The sequence below is a fragment of the Sceloporus occidentalis genome, unplaced genomic scaffold, assembly GCF_023333645.1.
Source record: "Sceloporus occidentalis isolate IW3139 unplaced genomic scaffold, rSceOcc1.0.p SCAF_328, whole genome shotgun sequence".
Lineage (NCBI taxonomy): Eukaryota > Metazoa > Chordata > Lepidosauria > Squamata > Phrynosomatidae > Sceloporus > Sceloporus occidentalis.
This window is the reverse complement of record NW_028317308.1, coordinates 399,355-417,356: the sequence shown is the minus strand read 5'-3', so window position 1 is coordinate 417,356 and position 18,002 is coordinate 399,355. Positions and strand designations below refer to the sequence as shown.

Here is an 18,002-nt window from a genome sequence, read left to right as displayed (position 1 = left end):
TGGGGGTGAGTGATGCGGAGTGTATGAAGAGTGGATAAATGATCAGTGTGGATTATGAAGGGAAGCTTAGCGCTTACTCAGAGAACATAGAGGAGAAGCGATCAGCGCAGGGTGGATGTTTTGAAGAGATCCCCACAGTAGGGAGGACGTGCTTGGGACTGCCTGGGGCAGAACGCAGAGCGGTGGAAAGCATGTTCATTATTATTACTTATTGTGTTATATAGCGCCATCATATTCCGTAGCGCTGTACAATGGGTAGACAGGACATCACAAGTGGCACATAACATGACAATTTTACTTACAGAACAACCGGTGAGGGGGGCCCTGCTCAGACGAGCTTACAATCTAGAATGCATGAATGTACGTGAAATAGAAGCAGGAGATCTGTGAGTGACAGGCGGAAGAAACACCGCACGCAGATACTGATGTTATCGGACAGGCACGGAGGTGATCAGTGAGGATAAAGGGATTGGGGGGTGCACTTTGGAGCATGCAGTGTGTGGGATCGGGGGGTTAAAGCTGCTCCACCATTCTCCTATCGCTAGGAGACGCCAGTTGTGTCGTCACAACCTGGATGAAGCTCCATGGCAACCGAGGCTGGGAGCGTTCTCCTGCCCCCCCCCCAACATCAGCATCAGTCCGTGCGCCATGCAGACACAGAGAGTGTGTGTGTGTGTACATAAACAGCATGCGAGCACACTGCGTGTGTTATATGTGCTGTATGCGTGTTTTAAGAACATGGAATCCTCTTAATATTAACAATGTGTGAATCCATGCATCTGTACATAAAGGGTAAATGAGAGTGAAAAGGGTGGCGATGGCTTTGATATAACTGCATTTAGAGTGATTGTGACTCACAAACCATAACTACAAAAACAGGGCGACTGTAACGGGAACCATGGGGGTCTCGCAGGACAGGCCTGCACGTTGTTACTGTCCTCCAGGTACAAATTGCGTAGTCGCTCCGTTCTCAGAGTAAAGGTGTTCCTCTGGGTCTCCCAAAGAACTCTACCATCAGTCACAACAAGATACACCAGTCAGGATGAACATACTTTATTGGGACTGGGTATAGTTTATTCAGCCACTTTGGGGAAAATTTGGCATACACAACAAACAGGAAAGGAGTGACATAATTAACACACAATCCAATGGCTAGGGATTATGCAGAGAACATCGACACCAGATTTATCACATCACACATTCAACAATGCCGAATACACAACAAAAGGTGAAGGGATTAGAGGAGTAACATTTAAACGTAGACTAAACGCTTAAATCATTTTCATTCCAGGGCGAGAACACAAAATATTACAATTTTACCTTTATGAGTTAATCCCCAAATTTTTCTTAAATTGGTCCAGCATCGATTTTAATAAAAAATGGAAAATCACTTGTGATGTGGATTAACAGATTGAGAGCAGTAGACTGTCAGAGTGGGAGTCAATGAGTGACAGAGGCGACATCAGAACACTTGTAGCAATTACAGACTGGCAAAGTGATGTATCCAGGCTAACAAAAAGTGACGTATGACAATAGTGTTCGCTAGTCAGGAATTGACAGTTATATATATCATAATGCCAGCCAAGCAGTCAAGGACAATGACATAATGATTTTGGTAGCCAGCACTGACGGTGACTTAGCACAGTAGTTCTAGCCAACCCGGCACTGACGGTGACATATCATAAAAGTGGTAGCCAACCCAGCACTAACATAAAGATAATAGTGCCAGCCCAGCTGTCAATAAAATGTGACAAAAATGCTATCCAATAAAGCACTGAGAGTGATATGTGACCATGATTCTAACCTGCAATAATACGACAACAATAGTGCTAGCCAACCAGTCACCGGCAGTGATACGGCAATAATATTATTAGCAAATCAGGCGCTGGCGTGACATGATATCATTCCAACAGTTGATGCAATATCTATAAACCCTCAGCCACAAAGACATAGTGAGAGTGCCTGACAAAGCATGATTGTCCCTGACCTCCTCTGTTACTATATATGTATGTGTATATATCTATATATATATATATGGAGAGAGATGTATGTCTCTGTGTATATATATATATATATATAGAGAGAGAGAGTGGACGGGTGATACAGGCTTGTAAAGCTTCTCTGCCTGATTACCCCTCCTGCAGGCTGTATAAATATTGGTCTCTCTGATTGTGTCACTTCAAATTAGTGTTGTGTGAGTGGAGAGAGTGGAAGGACAGATGGCTGTAGAGAGCCTGGGGAGCGAGGGATCTGTCACAGATGTGGGAGAAAACCCAGACTCTTTATTTCCACATCTACCATGTTACCCCTCCATCACCTTCCTTCCTATACATCATACGGTTGCCTCTCCCATTGTATATATTATCACACATCTGTCTGCATCAGCTCCACATCACCTCTCCTCTCCCCTCCTCTCCTGTCTGCTGCTGCTTGTGTTTAGTTTCTTATATAGGGCGATGCTAGTAAATAGAGGGCATCGTTGTTCTGTAGCATATGCTATTATTTAGCATAAACATAAAAATAGTATAAATGTTTCATTTCAAACACTAAATATAAACTGCGAAAAGATATGATGGCATATTGAGGGAAAAGAAGGATAAATAAAAGAGTGAAAATCATCTGGTTCCATGCTATCCGTTTGAAGAGAGAGATGGAGGTTTGGTTAACTACCACCATAACTCATCTAAACCTTTGGCTTTTATTTTTGTGAATATGACCAGGCCTAGTACTGAAGCTCAATTAGCAAAAAATAATGCATTGTCTTTTCATGCCAAAGTGGAACATGGTCCAAAAGAAAGGGAAAAAAATCCCCATATATTGATATAGTGATAGCGTATCCAAGGTCGAGGTCAAATAAGGGATCGCCTTGATAGATAACATAAGCATTTGTGCCAAGCATTGTCTGGAATAAGAAACTGGCCTTGGTAGTAGTAAATACAGGTAATTCTCATGATAGTCATCGAAAAGAATTCCCCCCACTGACCAATCTAAGTGTTGGGAGATACATTTACTTCTCTCTCTGGGTAATCACAATTTACAGCGAGTAAATACATGAAACATTTGTTTTCTACTAGAAATAGATGAATAGATACAATAGATAAAAAGGAGTCGTTGAACCAGAGCTACATACAAAGCAAACAGAAAGAACCTAGGAGTTGTTTAGCCAGAACAGAATGTTGCCTAATGACCTGGCTGCATCTTATTCCAGATGCCATATGTGCTTACATGTGTTATTTCTCATTATTATAATGTGTTTTACTTCACTGTCAAGTAAGGAACCCGCAGCACTTTATTGACACAGCCGGCAGAAGTCAGTTTTATTTCATATTTTCATTTTATTACCCTAATGACAGTAAAATGCATCAGAGTCCAAGCAAATCAGACTCGAATATACATTTTATATATGGCGTGGTACTGATCTGAATATATATATATATATACATACATGAAACATTGACCGTAGATAACAGATCCTCAGCTATAATGAGCTTCCAAAGAAAAGGCACCCAATCAGAGTTCTATTAACAAGTTAAAGGTGCTGTTGCACTTACATGAAATATTAATTGCACTCTCTAGCATGATAAACAAACAATCTGTCATTTTATTCTTTCTTCCCATGGTTTAATCACTTAAAAAACATAAATCTTTAAGAAGCTTTTTTTCAGTTTCTATGGCAACACCCCTTCAGTGCCTGCTTTTATGTCACATGATGCTTAAGTGTTCCCAGAAAAACATGGTTTTTAATGTATTATTTCATATTTCTATTGCATTTCATAATAAAAATAACAGAAAATGACTTGTTCTGCATTATACTGAGTGGGACAGTCAATATGAAATTGTGTGATGAGAAATGTATATTTTTGGAAACCCGAAGTCTGTGGCCCTGCATCCAAAAGTCAAGCCTATGCTGATGACACGGTTAAGATCTTTGACACTCAAATAACTGGCCGGCCTATTCCAGCGGCATAACAAAAAATCCTGCCTCCCCTGCCTCTTGTGCCCAGGGGTCCCTCACCATGTACTATGTTTTGGATCTAAATATTATGGGGGAAATAAATGCAATATCAAATTATGTGCCAATAGTATAATAACAAACACCTTGGGAATGCTCGGTAATAAAATAAAAATGACAGATGGTTAGGGCCAATTTAAAGTGATGATGAGAAGCCTTGGCAGCCCTAGGATTTAGGACCCCTGCAGTCCTATGTTATGCCCCTAGCCTATTCACAAGCACCTGCCAAGATGTGTATCGAAAGCAGGCAATAGGGTGTAAGGAGTGCAGGTGAGGCGTCCGGTACAGGAGGTGTAGGCAGGGTCTGATTCACTAAATACAGCAAAGTCCAGTAACTTCAGGGGAGGCAGCGTAGTCCAATATACATTAGCCAAGGTCAGGGTCACAGAAGGCAGTTAAGTCAAACGATAATCCGGGGTTAACAACAGGAATTAAATATCAAGGCAAGGAAGAGCTCTATTAGGCACAATAACACCAGTGTGTGAGCAAGGCTGTTTTAACACTTTTGTGCTTAGATGTAATTTTCTCCTTTCCCATTAAGACGTCCACCGGCTGCCGGAGAGCAGGATCCGGGTCCCCTGCAGCGCTGCGGGGGAACTGGATCTTAGTCTTATAGTCAGACCTCTTTTAGAGCTCTGAAAAAACCTTGTTTTATAATCGAGGAGATACGGTATATCTAAGGTTTCAATCAACCCCAGATTGATAGGGACAACCCCAGAATAAACCGTGGAAACCGCTGGGCTGGTGGTGATTTAAAAATGAAGGCAACATTGTGTTACGTGACCCTGTGGTGTTAGCATGGAGCTGCATTGCAGACAGACTAAGGCTTCATGCCAGGTACATGTGGTGTGTGTGTTAGTGTACGTGTGAGTGCGACTCTCTGGGTGTCTGTTAGTGTGGGTGTGTGGCTGTGTCAGTGTCTGGGTGAGTGTATGGGTGTCAGTGTATGTTAGCCTAAGTGTCTGAGCATCTAGGTGCCAGATGGCCTGGATCGGCCATCTGGCACAGGTGGGCTGTGGGTTGACAGCGCCCCATACTCACCCCATTTCAGAAATAATAATAAGAAATTTGTCACATAAAGGTGCTAAGTTTGAAAAGTGGCCGTATGCCCTTAGCCAATAAATAAATATATAAAGTGTCGCGCAAAAAGAAAAAAAAAAAAAAAACAAAAAAAAAAAAAACCACAATTTAAAGATATAAAATTCACCAAAGTTGTGACACACACAGTGTATAATCCACCAGAAATATAATTGAAAACAATACTTATATCCTCAATTAAAAGATATAAAATTCACCAAAGTTGTGACACACACAGTTTATAAGTATTGTTTTCAATTATATTTCTGGTGGATTATACACTGTGTGTGTCACAACTTTGGTGAATTTTATATCTTTAAATTGTGGTTTTTTTTTTTTTTTTGTTTTTTTTTGTTTTTTTTTTTTTTCTTTTTGCGCGACACTTTATATATTTATTTATTTTTTGGGTATAGGGGGTATACCTCTAGTGCTCGCAGCATCCACTTATTCTTTTGAGTAGTATTTACATTTTTTTGGAGCTATATATTCTTGTATACTTTAGCGCTTGATCACTATATAAATTATCTGTACCTTAGCCAATAAACACTGCTAGTTGGACTGTTCCATTCTCTTGTTTCTGTAAAACCCCTTCTCGAACTTTCCTCCCAAATCACGTTTTTTATAAAACCTCCACTGAATTTTTCCAGTAGGTCCGGCCACCCAAAAAATGAACTGCTGGCCTGCGACATATTGCGTTCTTTTTTCTGAAAGAACGTGACGTCATCCGAATGGGCGGGACCGCCTGTCTCCGGAGCTGTCACTGATCTCACCGGTAGTGACGTTTCAGAGTACCGGAAACAGGGGCGGGCTCCGATGAGGGAGCTGCTGGAGCTCGGGGAGCGGAGCTGGGAGAGGCCGAGGCTCGGGCCAGGGCCTGTAGAGCCACCGGGGACATGCGAGGGGCAGCGGCAGAGGAGGAGGCCGCGTCCTACCGGGTGCTGAGCCGGCTGCTGGCCTGCGGACCGGAGGCGGGTGAGGAAGCAGCCAGACCCAGGCTCATGGTTTTCCGGAATATGCTACGAGGGGAGGAGGATGCAGAGGCCTCGCTAGAACCGGGGGCTGGAGTGGAAGCGGTACCGGAGGAGGGGGCGCCCCAGCCGTCAGAACTGTGCAGTCGGCACCGTAAAGCCGCACAGCCTGGTGAAGGCCTGGAACTGCAGCTCGGGGCTTTGGGGCTGCGAGGGGCCTGTTGTCCCTGCGAAGAGACTAGCGATGCTCTGCTTGTGCTGGAGGCCCCAGAGGCTCGGCGACTGGAAGAGGAGGAAGACGGAGAGACAGTGGAGGGACAGGCCGGGGCGTCGGCCAGAAGAGGCGCAGGGCGCAAGGGCTCGCTGCGGATCCGGCTGTCCAGGATTTTCCGAACCAAGAGCTGTGCAGGAGCCGGAGGAACAACTGAGAGGAGAGGGGCCGGGGACCTAGGGGGGTCCGGTGGGAGCCTGACTGACATGTCCCGGGACAAGGAGCTGGAACTGGGCAGGTGAGAGCCGGGGAGATGTGGGAGGCTGGTAAATTCCTTTATTTTCTTTGACCAATTCCAGGACTCCAGCAGCGGAGTAAATGGTGCAGAAGCACCCAACAATAGCCAGTGACAGGAATTGCACTTGGGATTTATTATGTGAAATTCCCATTTAGAATCCCAAAGGTCTTCAGTTTCTCCGCTACACGCAATCTAAATAAACTTCTATTACTTTCTGGATACTAAGTTACAGTGAGATATAGAATGGATGACTTTTGACAGATCTGCCCGTAGAATCATCTGTGCTGCGGAGGGGAGCATTGTCTTTGTCTTTTGCTCTCTAATCCCCCCACGTGGCTCAGAGGGGTTTATTCTCTAAAAAGAAAGTTGTGGTTTCAACGCCCTCACTCTATTATTAATTATAAAAAATTCTAACAGGGACAGCACTGGCAGGTAGCGGGGTGAGCTGGCCAATTTTAATATATAAATCGACAGACAAGAAAGTACTGGAGAACCCTCCCTGATTTACCTATACATTATACGGGGCCAGCCAAGCTCTTCCCGCAGCAGAAGCTCATTGGAGTTCTACATTCATAATGTATAGTGAAGTTTGGAGTTGGAGCCACAACTCTCCTGTCAAAATTCTCTTTAGTGAATAGACCGCTGTGTTTTAAAGCTCCAAATCTGCTTTTGAGAAGGTGACTTTATGTTCTTACACTCATGCTCATCCAAGTGAGTATTATGGTAATTATCGTCGTAAGCCTGCGTCAAGCTGATGCAGGATAAAGGCGTCTCCAAACAAATTTCCAACGCTTTCACTTCTGTGGCCCCTGAGCACCAATAAATTCAACAATTTCATTGACCCATCTTTTCTTTAGTCTTCTTATTAGTGCCAAGTTGTGTCAGTCAAAGACTTGATCGGTCCGTCCTTTTGACACTTCCGCTCGCTGGTTACTTAGACACTTCCAGTTGTGCACTCGCCATCCTAATTTTTAGGCTGCTTAATTTCTACGGTATCATTCGCCGAACCAAATTTCGGCTATTTATATATATATATATATATGTTTGATAGCCAACAAATAATATGCATAATGGAAGCGTTTATTCATTGTGGTGCCCTGTTAGTTGCCAGCTGTCTGTGAATATGTTGTTTACAAAAACCACCTGCCTTTTGTTTACGGCTCTGTTTATTAATGCTTATGATGGCGGTCTTCAAACTCAAATCATTACTATTAATAAACAGGTTTGTGAAGGGGCAGAAATACTGATGATCGCTTGATTGGCAGGAGGACGGGGAAAAAAAACCTTAAGCATAAAATCCAGAGCTGTATACATTAACGTAACTTACCATTGACGGAGAACGGCTTTTTATCTCTTTTAGTTTCAATAAACTTCCTTTATCTGGAAGCCGCCATTGATTTTGGTGACTTTCCCGGCTCAAACACCACACTGGGCAGGTTCTTTATGGCGATGCTAATGAAGTCCGTTCCGCTACAAACTTTTATTAGTCAGCGTCCCCAGTGAGTTATTCTGTTTACTTCAGACGGTGTGATAAGAAGTCTCGGCTTGAACACATACAAAGGAGTGATGTGGAGCTGCCCGAAAGCATTATATCACACAAAAAACTAAAACCGTTCCCCTTTAATCATCTGTCTGACCCGTGCATCCCGTAGATGCCGGTTCATGGAAATATCCACATTAACTCCTCCACTATAGAAGAGTATTAGTAACGTGCTTAGTGACAGGTTTTAGAGCCAGACATATACCTTGTGGCTGTAGGTGCGAGATGAAGCTGTAAAAGATGTCTACTTAGAAGAAACGGAAGGTTCAAGCTCTGAATGTTTAAGTAGCGATGTATTTTATGTATTCTAACATAGTTCATGATTTATCATTTGCATAATTTAAAGAAATCAGACATTTTTGGAGGAAAATCATGGTGAATCTCCTCCGGCCGCATGATTCTTTGTTCACCGCTCGCGCCTTGGACTATGCGTTGTGTGCCGTTTCACAGTGTCTCATCGGATGTATTGTGCTGTGAGGTGAACGGTGCGACGTGCTGTCAGAAACAATAAATCATCTGCAAATGAAATCATATGTTATATTCATGACGGCCGTTCCTGGAGAATCCATCTGTTTTGTAGCCCGGGTGGAAATGTTGCAGTTTTGTTACGTTGCCCTCTATTGGCAGTGGTGTGTAGTACCACGCCGTGTGTGTAGCCTCTCCCCCTAATACTTGTATTTCATGCTTTGTATTCTGTTATGAGATATCCTTAGGTGTGATACATGTGTCAGATATTTCACCTGTGTCCCTATACCCTATTTATTTTTCCCTGTATGTGTAACCCCAGTTTTCCCGCAGCTCATGAGCTGGCTGTGGAGCATTGTGCCCTTTGTCTAATAAAGCCAGTGTTACCCCTGTTCTACCTCCTTTATACCGGTTTGGGTTGTGTTATTGAAGGAGGAGCAATTTTAGCCTCAGCATCTCAGAACCTCCAAACTGGGAAGAGCTATTTGGCCCACATAGCCACAGATGTGATGTGAGGGCTTCCATGAGCTGTTAGGGCCTCGCCGTCGAAGACAATGGGTTTGATCCAAGGAGAAAGGGCCTACTGAGTTCACCAACATAGATCTGTCCAGGAGTCTGGCTGTGCTTAAAGGCCCTTCTATTCCTTCTAGCAGTCAGAGAACTGGGTTTGGTCTACTTGATGGTGGCCAGCTGGGTCTGATACTCTTCCCTCAGCCGCGGCGAGTGGGGAGGCCCAGGGGCCATGCAATATTATGTATTAACAAAAAAGTATATATATATATTTTTTTCTTTGCTCAGTAACGTCATTATTCTCTGTTATGTGGGGAACAAAATCAACATCGGTTTGCAAATACCGTAGAATGTAGAAGTTCTGAAATAAGGAATATTCGATTCCATCGCCATGTCCTTTTCTCTAAGTAGCTCAAAGTAACAACATAACGCCTAGTATTTATATATCGCCTTTCTCCCGGTGGGACTCCAATCGCTTTTAGCAGACGCTCTCGGAATTAACTAAATCGACAGCTGAATAATAGTTGTTACCCCATAAACGGTGCTTATTTATCGACCTCAGAAGGATGAAGGGCTGACTTGACCCTGCCGGGATTCGAACCTGCGGCCATGAGGTGTGAATAGGCTCTGTTATGTTGGGAAATCGTCCTCAGAGTCAACTTACATTAAAAAGGCATAAAAAAATAAAGCAAATAAGAGCATATTACTTATGCAGGTGAGAATAGGCACACTACGGAAGATGAATAAATAACTGTTTTGGGATCCCTCACCCTTACTTTTTCTGTGTTGCCCGTATCCGTGTGGTCATCGTCATGCAGTGTTTTCGTTTTTTTATGACCATGTCCTGTGTCTGGGGAGAAAATAGCGTTAAGCTTCTGCCCCATAGTAAGGAGTTCTTAATATATTTCCATCGTTTTGTATCACTTTTCGCACACACCCCGGGCACAAACAATCTTATGATTATGTATGCTGCAGAAATTACAAAAACAGCAGCGGTCGATAAAATCACTTTATCCTCAATTTTCATTCCTGATTTAATTCAGAGCTAATTGCAAAGCTTTCATTCTCATCGTAATGTGCCTGCGCTCTCTTTCACTCTATGCCTAGGTCCTGAATTCTGCTTTCTGAGCCCTAAGAAACACTTGCGTAGCACCTGAGTACTGTGCGCGCGGCTCCGCAGAAATGTCCGATTTCTGTTTGAGGTGCAGGATAGAATCGTCTCTTCCCGGCGGGGCTTGTGTCATGTAATCACAGAGGTGTGGTATACAGGCGTTGTTTTGTTCAGGTTGGTGTTGGCTGGGTATGTGTACCTTCTACCAGATAATGCATTAAGAGATAGTTGTGCCCTTTTTGCGTTCTCGGACGGCTGATAATTGGACGCGGTTCACCAAGTGAGTTAATTGTTAATGGCTTTTTACTCTCCATGAGCGTTTCTAAACTTGTACTAATGGAAGGCTAGCAGAGGGGTGATGTATTTTTTAAGCCTTTTGGGGTGTAGATGGTAAGGTATAGCTTTAATGTTGATGTGTTGAGAAGGTACTGTGTCTTGGAACAGACTCCTTGGATTGTAATCTCAGCCAGGGAGAGCGTGGGTGCTTTACTCAGAAAACAGCGTCTTGGCTATCATCCCTTTTTCATCTTAAATCGTCTCTGGTGCCATACAGCCAATTAGTATTTTCCCATCTTAATTTATAATTAAACATTGTACAGCTCGTATGGGTTCTTCGCTTTTATCATCCGTTGCAGCAGCCCTAAGTGTTTGGCCATATATTTACCACATCTTTATTACCGTGAACGCTATATACATATGTATAACCTGCTGTACCTTTGTGTATATATATATATATATATATATATATATATATATATATATATATATATATATATATATATAATAGCTAGAATCTCGCATATACCATCACTCGATGTGTCTGCTGATACTTTGTTATAGAAGTATTTCAATTATTGCAGACTTGTTAATAAGTCTTATTGTGAGTTGGAGGTTCTGGACTTTTTTCATCCTGGTATTTTTGGGATACAACATGTATTGTATGAAATTATTTACATCACTTTTTATGTTCTTTATGGCAAGATTTGAGACAATGAAACCTCATTGGGCTTTTTCACTAAAAGCAGAGTTGTCGGGAGAGTTGTGGTTTCACTGCCCTCGCTTCACACTTCATTATGAAGGGGTGATACAGGCGAGTAGGAGCCGACCCTCCACAATGAATAGCTCCATGCTTGATGTTTCATACGCAAGGCTTATATTGCCAAAACGGCCTTATTTTTGTGGGCTTCTCATGCCATCGGAGGATAGGACTGCAAACCCCATCTGGAGAGCTGGGAAGACAGAAGTTGCTGCCGACTGTGTGCACAGAGGGGTCTGCAAAGTAAGGCCATCAACGGAAGACTTTGAGTAAGTTTTCCACCCGCGTAACTCATCACTAGGTACCCCCTGACTCCATAACCGCACATTGCCTGTGTGATTTATTTTAATCGCTGGTTTTCATCTGTATACGCTGTAGATTCTGTACAGATATGTGCCAGACAGCGAGATAACGTCTTTCTAAATTCCTTCCTTAAGTAGTGTTCTGTTTTTTTCCTTTGCCATGGGAACGGTGTAATCTTTCGCATGGATTGTGTTATGGTGCCAGGCCCTCCTTCGCATCCTCTGTCGGAGCTTGTCAGGGGGCGGCATGTCGGAGAACCGCTTTCTACGCCTGCTACGCCGGCTCCCCTGATGTTAGCACCGTATGCGGTTCAGCCTTCAGGTGTTTTGTTTGGCCTCTGTATTAAATATTGGGCTTATTTTGTTCTTGTCTGTGTCAGTTAAAGGGGTAATCTTATGGAGGAACAAGTATTGTTTGCACATTAAATAAAGTGCTGTTTACAGTATTGAGGTTTAGCATTGACAAAAACTTGTGTTTACTTCATGGCTTGTTTTTTCATCCTATTAAACTCCATTTATCTGCAGACCTGGAGGCCACCATTGTTATCCGTCGTGATATTTTGGCCGACTCCTGCCCAAACACCACACTGAGCTGCTTCTTTATGGCAATGATAATGAAGTCCACAAAACAGAGCAAATATTTCAGCGCGTCCCCAGCGAATACTATTCAATAAAACACCTAAGGCATAAATATTGGGGATTCTGTCGCACTATATGGCTGTGTGTTGCTTAGCCCACCATATACCCCAAGTTTGACGAATCCCATCTTTTTCACTCCTATATTGATCACCAAGGAGCTGAATCAGTGCGACTGCCCTCCGTTTTAACCCAACTGGGACTCTCAATGGAGAGCCTTCTCTGTTCCTCCATAAAGGTTCATTAGTCGGTGTCCAGAGGATTAAGACTGGACCTTTCCCTTTTCTAGCTCTAGTGACAAAGTCCTGCATATATTTAGTGAATAGTAACCTACACGTGTCGCCCTTTTTTATGGGCACTGTTTCCATCATCGGTCCCGTGGATGCGGTGTCCTTGTGCTCGTCCTCCGTTCTCTGCCTGGTTTGCTTACTCCGCCATTTCTTTTGCCTTCCACAGAAAGCCCCGTTTGACCAGAACTCAAAGTGCCTTTTCTCCAGTCTCCTTCAGTCCCCTGTTCACTGGTAAGTGGATTCGCAAAGAAGGGGCAGAACGTCTTTGGTTTTTGTAAGTAGCTTAGTAACTGGTTTTGTGCCTTCCGTTTTCTTTTAGGTGAAACGGTGTCGCTGGTGGATGTAGACATTTCACATCGAGGATCATCCTCCTCGCGTCCACCAACGCCGCCTCCACCCCCTCGCAGAAGCCTCAGTCTTCTAGGTACATCTCCTCCTCGTTCCCATCTCTCTCGATGGAGAATACCGGTGTAAAGGCATTTCACTCGTTCTGACCACCTTCCGCTATATGTGACTGAATTCTGAAGTCTGAATCTGTTTTGTGATGTAACTAATATAAATTAGACAATTAAATGCATAGAGATGGTTCTGGTGAATTCCTATGCATTTGAATGCAAAAAAAGTCAATTATCAGGTAACACGGAGCTTTTATGTATTAAGGAGGACTTTCACCATCTTAAGGCGCATTCCCTCTGACTTTTCACGTCCCGTCTTGGTCTTCAAGTAAGGCGTCTGAAGTTGTTATAGTCGCTTCTCTGCTTGGGTGATGTCTACAGGTTGGGTTCCCTGGGCCATAATCCGCTTTACTTTTCAAACTGCATTTTTATGTTCTCTGGTTTAACGCGGTTTGGCAAATTTTAATGATTTTCTTTTGTTTTAGATGATATTGGTGGGATACAGCCAACATCTGTTTTAGTGGGTCCAATGGGCTCTTCTCTGCAGTCATTTCCACTGCCACCACCTCCTCCACCGCATGCCCCTGGTGAGACTTTTCAATCCGCAATCTGCCACTGAATGGAAAGTCCTCTGATTTCACCGACGTGTTTATTTATCTCTGTTTTCCTGCGGTTTTACGCATACGGCTGTAAACACGCTGTCCCGCTTTCTTCCTGCCCCCGAGAGACAGAGAAACAGCAATAGCACGGTTCATACATCTGCAAGATGTAAAAGCGCTGTGAAAATCCTTACAGCAAAGCAATTTCACGTTGTTTTTGTGAACCTTCGTCGATCTGGCGACTTGTGGCTCGCCCCGCTCAAACACCACATTGAGCCGGCTTTTTATGGCAATGCTAAGTAAGGCCTGTCTGGCTGGGTGAGCCATACACATGGTTATTAAAACAGTACTAGAACACATATAGAAAAAAAAGCGTTCCCCTAAAAAATATTGCCAAATTTGGCAAGTTATCCTATCGCTATTGTTTAAATTATATTATACCGTATTGGCTCGAATATAGGCCGCACTTTTCCCCCCCACTTTTAAGTCTTTAAAGTGGGGGTGCGGCCTATAGTCGGGGTCTAGCGCCGGGCAGGCAGCGGGGTTAGGATACAGATCCCCCACAGAGGTGCAGGGGACCTGCATCCTACTCCCCGATACGCTCAGACAGCCTCCCCTGCCAGCACTTTCCACGGGGGGGGGGGGTGCCGGCACGGGAGGTTGTCTAAGCGCATCGTGCGGACCGTCCACACGATGCGTTTTACCTCTGCCCCCCTCCGCAGATGTGCCGGCACCGGAAGTTGTATACGCGTATTGCGTAGATTTCCCCCGCCGGCCCCACAAGACACCCGGGAGTCTGCTCCGGTAAGTCGGGGGGGGGGCAGAGGAGGACAGTGGCAGCATATTCCGGGGGGGGGGGGGGAGGACAGTGGCAGCATATCTCGGGGGGGGGGGGGGGAGACAGAGTGGCAGCATGTTTTTCTTTAAAAAAGCACCAAACTTTTAGGGTGCAGCCTATATACGGGGGCGGCCTATATCCGAGCCGATACGGTAGTTATTGGTGCTTCGGTGCAGTTTCTTATTTGTGGGGTCCCCATCAGTTACTGTCTGCTTTATGTTCTTTCAGACCCTTTACCGCGGGTTGTTCCTCTCCGGCCCGCTGAGCTCGTCCCGGTTCCTCTGGTGCAGCCGTTGCAGTGCCCGCTCTTGCGGCAGGACTCCAGTAGTTTTGCTGCCAGCCTTCGAGAACTGGAAAAAGTAAAGAGCTGTTATTCTCTGTCATTGAGTAATGGAAATTTTTTTGTTTGTAGTAACCATTGCCATCTCTGCTGGCGCCCATCTACTTTCACACCTTCCTTTTTGCTCTTTCTAACTTTTCCTTGGGGACTTACCTGCCGTTCTGTGCCCGGTTTCGCTCTCGCTTCTATATTATATGTTTTTTTTTATCTCTTAACAGTGTGGATGGTACTGGGGGCCAATGAACTGGGAAGATGCAGAGATGAAGTTAAAAGCAAAACCAGATGGCTCCTTTCTGGTGCGAGACAGCTCCGATCCACGGTACATCCTCAGCCTGAGTTTTCGCTCACAAGGAATCACGCATCACACACGCATGGAGCATTACAGAGGTGAGGGCATCACTCGGCATCACACTCAATGTGCGCATGGGGCTCTGCTCATAGGAGGGCTGTGCACGCGCTACATTGGCTTGGCCTTAAAAACATTGCCCATGTGATGCATGTCTTAAGGATGATCGCTTCAGTTGTGTGCATACGTTGTGCTGCCATTTTATTGCAGCATTGATGTATCTTTCTTTTACAGGTACATTTAGTCTCTGGTGTCACCCCAAGTTTGAGGATCGTTGCCAGTCTGTGGTGGAGTTTATAAAACGAGCCATAATGCACTCAAAGAACGGGAAGTTCCTGTATTTCCTGCGCTCGCGAGTTCCAGGTGAGCCATCGAATTGCCCGCTGTTTAGCTGGAATCATTTGTTCCTGCGCACTTGTCTGATTCGTCTACTTGTTTTTACCAGTATGGCTTCTGGTTTCCGATCCTTCTATAGCCCGTTCTGGTGCTCACCTGGCCTTCTGCACATACACATCAGTTTGCCTCCTTTCTATATCCCTAAATACACGGGACTTGGCATCAAGCTTACTGCTTGCTTCCTATAATTGCCTGTTTTAATAACTATTATTAATTACTATTATTATTCCAATGTGCTTGTCATTTTTCATACTGTTTATCTCCCTTCCAGGTCTCCCTCCCACCCCGGTCCAGCTCCTGTATCCTGTGTCCCGCTTCAGCAACGTGAAGTCCCTGCAGCATTTGTGCCGCTTCCGGATCCGGCAGCTGGTTCGGATTGACCACATTCCAGAACTTCCCCTTCCCAAGTAAGTATCCGTTTGTAACGACGCAGAATGTACTCGGCAAAACGGAGCAGACACATTATTCTGTCTAACTACAGTCCGTTGGATTATTTTATGTTCTCATCTGAATATAATATCATTATGTTATAGTGAGGGATGGGCTGGATGTGCTGCACTTCAAAACATAAGCTTCCCAGTCCTTGGTAATAGGCAAAGCCCCCCTGAGATGTACTCCCTCTCCTATTGTGTGTGTGTGTGTGTGTGTGTGTGCGCAAACACAGTCATCATCACTGTATAATTATCATTTCTAGATCCCACACTAATTACCAGTCACAACTAAACAGAGTCCCTGCTAAGTGCTGTTTATGCTGCACTGGGAGGTCCGCGGGTTTGATTTGGCAGCAGGGGTGGAGAGGGCTGTCAGCTCTGATCATTCCACCCCGGGAACTGCTCACCCTCTGATAAAAGCCTTAGATATCTTCTAAAGGTCAGACACCGAGGAGCAAAGCGTACAAACAGCAGCGAGCATGTACACGTCGTACCAGAGCCTCCGAAAAGAGCTCCTCTGCGTGCCGTGAAGGATCCAGAAAGGCATATGCGTTTGTAAATACTTACATTGTGCCCGAGCTGGCAGCCACTTTGCCCGTTTTACTTTCTGCTGTAAAATCTTGGGGCATATTAAGCGATTGGTCTTATACATCACCGCGTGTTTGGCTCATTTTCTGCCAATTCCAATTACCTCTCATCTCAGAGACGTCTGCAAATTCTCATAGTTCTGCCATGTTTTATTCTATATTGGGTCTCAAAAGACCATTTATTTTGTCTAAAAAATGAATATAGATGTTCAATGAACCAATAGCCTTGCTTTCTTTTTAAATGTGCAGAATCGCGTTATTCTAAAGACCTTTTTTTCTTTACTTTGTTTTCCAGACTTCTGACAAAGCAGACTTATTTTTTGCCTTTTTATATCCTAGGGTGCGGGGCAGTACCTTTTTGATTCAGTTTGCCACAAAAGCTGGCCATGGCAGTTTACACTTTGTAGCCAATCTATAGTTTTAATACTGAGTCATGTGAGGACAGCTTGGGCTGAATTATCCACTAATTATCAATGCGGATGGTTTAGAAAGGGAACGCAGTCTCACAGGAATGGTTGTAAACCTTTATTATTTTCTTGGTCTCCATTATCTATCCACCCGTTGCTGTTCAGCGTCTCAGCACTGACCTTGTTCTCTTTCCACAGGCCTCTCATCTCGTACCTGCGCAAGTTCTATTACTATGACCCACAGGAGGAGATTTACCTTTGCCTGAAAGAAGCTCGAAATGTTCCCAAAACCGAGTCTGGGCTTGAGAGCTCCACGTAGCGAGGCTCTTATACCTTCCCTTCCAACCACTGAGACAGGTAAGCAGCGACAACCAAGTGTGTACTGTGACTCCATAGATTGCACGCAGGCGGTCAGACCCACGGAAACACTTCTCTGTCTCCAAGACGTGCTTTTTACTTGTCAGTCAACGTAACTGGTTTTTGGACAGTTTCCTGACATTTATTCTCCCACCCTTACTTGGCCACCTGAGCCAAACAACAACAACAACAACAATCACCACCTTAACAGCAGGGGTGAGAACCTAAAGGTGGCGCTCCTGAAAACTTTAAATACTTAAATATGCGTTTTATTTAAGCCTGAAATCAGTTGCCAAAAAGTGCTTCCCCCTAGTGCTTCGCCAGCACAGGAGCCGAGTGTCGGTGACTGTTAGGGGATAGCAAATAGCTTTGTGGGGAGGCCAGAGGCATAAGGGGGGATTCTACAAAACCCACCAGTGCGTTTGCAATATGGGCAGGAGAGGTTTTGGCAGCCTCTGTTTGTTGATCAGTAATTTCATAAACCGCCTTTGTATTTCAGGTTAATGTTGACTTTGTGAAGCCCTGAGGCAACTTCTAATGTATCTCTGTCTAGGACTGAGTGCTGGGGCAAGAAAACCGTGACCCCCAAGAAAAGGATGTGTAAGAATGGGACAGCATTTCAACCTGCCCCTCGTCCTCCTTTTAACTTTCCCTCCAGATCACCATCTGTAAAGAACAAGTAGTAGTAGCCGGCAGGTTTTGCTCTACATGGTTTCAGGCGCCGTGCCGCCAGCTTGACCCCCTTCCTGCACCCTGAAGATTTGCTGCCTGCTTCAAGCTGCAGACATCAGCATCTTCAGTGTTCCCGAGGACGGCAGAGGAGATAAGGGGGTGGTAAACGGTTCTCTAG

The 18,002-nt window shown here is 44.5% G+C and overlaps 1 protein-coding gene across 1 annotated transcript; it reads left to right on the top strand.

Moving 5' to 3' along the window:
- Positions 1–6,087: 6,087 nt before the first annotated feature.
- LOC149274504 (suppressor of cytokine signaling 7-like) lies at positions 6,088–17,114 on the top strand. The gene is made up of 9 exons (XM_089505425.1): positions 6,088–6,566; positions 12,623–12,687; positions 12,776–12,880; positions 13,337–13,438; positions 14,517–14,647; positions 14,847–15,015; positions 15,209–15,337; positions 15,642–15,777; positions 16,994–17,114. Exons 1-9 carry the CDS (start codon positions 6,088–6,090, stop codon positions 17,112–17,114), a joined length of 1,437 nt encoding a protein of 478 aa, XP_089361551.1.
- The last annotated feature ends 888 nt before the right edge of the window (positions 17,115–18,002 follow it).